The sequence below is a fragment of the Eurypyga helias genome, unplaced genomic scaffold, assembly GCF_000690775.1.
Source record: "Eurypyga helias isolate BGI_N326 unplaced genomic scaffold, ASM69077v1 C15626279, whole genome shotgun sequence".
NCBI classification, from domain to species: Eukaryota; Metazoa; Chordata; class Aves; order Eurypygiformes; family Eurypygidae; genus Eurypyga; species Eurypyga helias.
The window spans coordinates 1-1,139 of NW_010284676.1; the positions used below are offsets into that span (position 1 = coordinate 1).

Here is a 1,139-nt window from a genome sequence, read left to right on the forward strand (position 1 = left end):
CTTCCCGTACCAGGTAATCGACCTGGGTGGAGAGCCGATCAAGGGCAGCGACTACTTTGGAAACGGCCGAGTGACAGAATTCAAATACGGTGCGAAACTGGGGACAGTGATCCGCAAGTGGAATGGAGAAAGGATGGCCTACCTCAAGTAAGGATGACGATGCTGCGACCCATCCAGGATACGCTGGGTCCACCCCTGAAGGGCAGCTCCAAGTCTCTGTGTTTCTGGGTAGGAACTGGGGAGAAGGCTGGGGCTTTGTGCCTTCCGACAGAGCGCTGGTCTTTGTGGATAATCACGACAACCAGCGGGGACACGGGGCCGGTGGAGCTTCCATCCTGACCTTCTGGGACCCCAGGTAAGGGATTGCTTTGGTCTGGATGTTACTGCTTCCTTTTGCGTGTCTGTCCATCTGCTCTCCGGCACGGTCTCCCTTTCCTCGGCTCATTACTGGTTTTGTCTAACGAGCAGGCTGTATAAAATGGCAGTTGGTTTCATGCTGGCTCATCCGTACGGGTTCCCACGCGTGATGTCGAGTTTTCGCTGGCCAAGATATTTTGTCGATGGACGGGTAAGCTTATGGTGCTGAAACAGTCTCGGCAAACAGGGATCAGAACAGGGCAGAGAAGCCATCCAGCGCATTTAAATTTGTTGGGGGATTTCTCCGTCCCATGTTGGCTGCAGCAGGAGGAAATGTGATGCTCCGCCTGGCTCTTCTCTGCAGGTGGGCTCTATGCATTTTCAGTAAGAAGCGTTACCCTTCCCTTTCTAATTCCAGGACGTCAATGACTGGGTTGGACCACCAAGTAACTCGGATGGCTCCACAAAGCCTGTTACAATCAATGCAGACACTACCTGTGGCAACGACTGGGTCTGTGAGCATCGCTGGCGTCAAATAAAGTAGGGCGCTGTGGAGAAAAAATAAGTAAAAGCAGTGGCTTTTGCTTCATGTTCCTGGTGGCTTTCGAGCTCCTGCAGCCACAGTGGCAGTTGTTCCTTGCATTTCAGGAACATGGTTATGTTCCGAAACGTGGTGGATGGTCAGCCTTTCTCCAACTGGTGGGACAACGGCAGCAATCAAGTAGCTTTTGGCCGCGGTGATAAAGGCTTCATCGTCTTCAATAACGATGACTGGTAAGGCA

General features: G+C 52.5%; 1 protein-coding gene across 1 annotated transcript; it reads left to right on the forward strand.

Annotated features, from left to right (window-relative positions):
- Positions 1-5: 5 nt before the first annotated feature.
- LOC104515885 (pancreatic alpha-amylase-like) lies at positions 6-1,135 on the forward strand (the record flags this gene model as incomplete). Its single annotated transcript, XM_010160030.1, has 5 exons — positions 6-147; positions 233-355; positions 469-568; positions 776-897; positions 1,006-1,135. Coding segments are annotated over 5 exons (617 nt in total), but the record flags the coding sequence as incomplete, so codon positions are not given.
- Between the last annotated feature and the right edge of the window lie 4 nt (positions 1,136-1,139).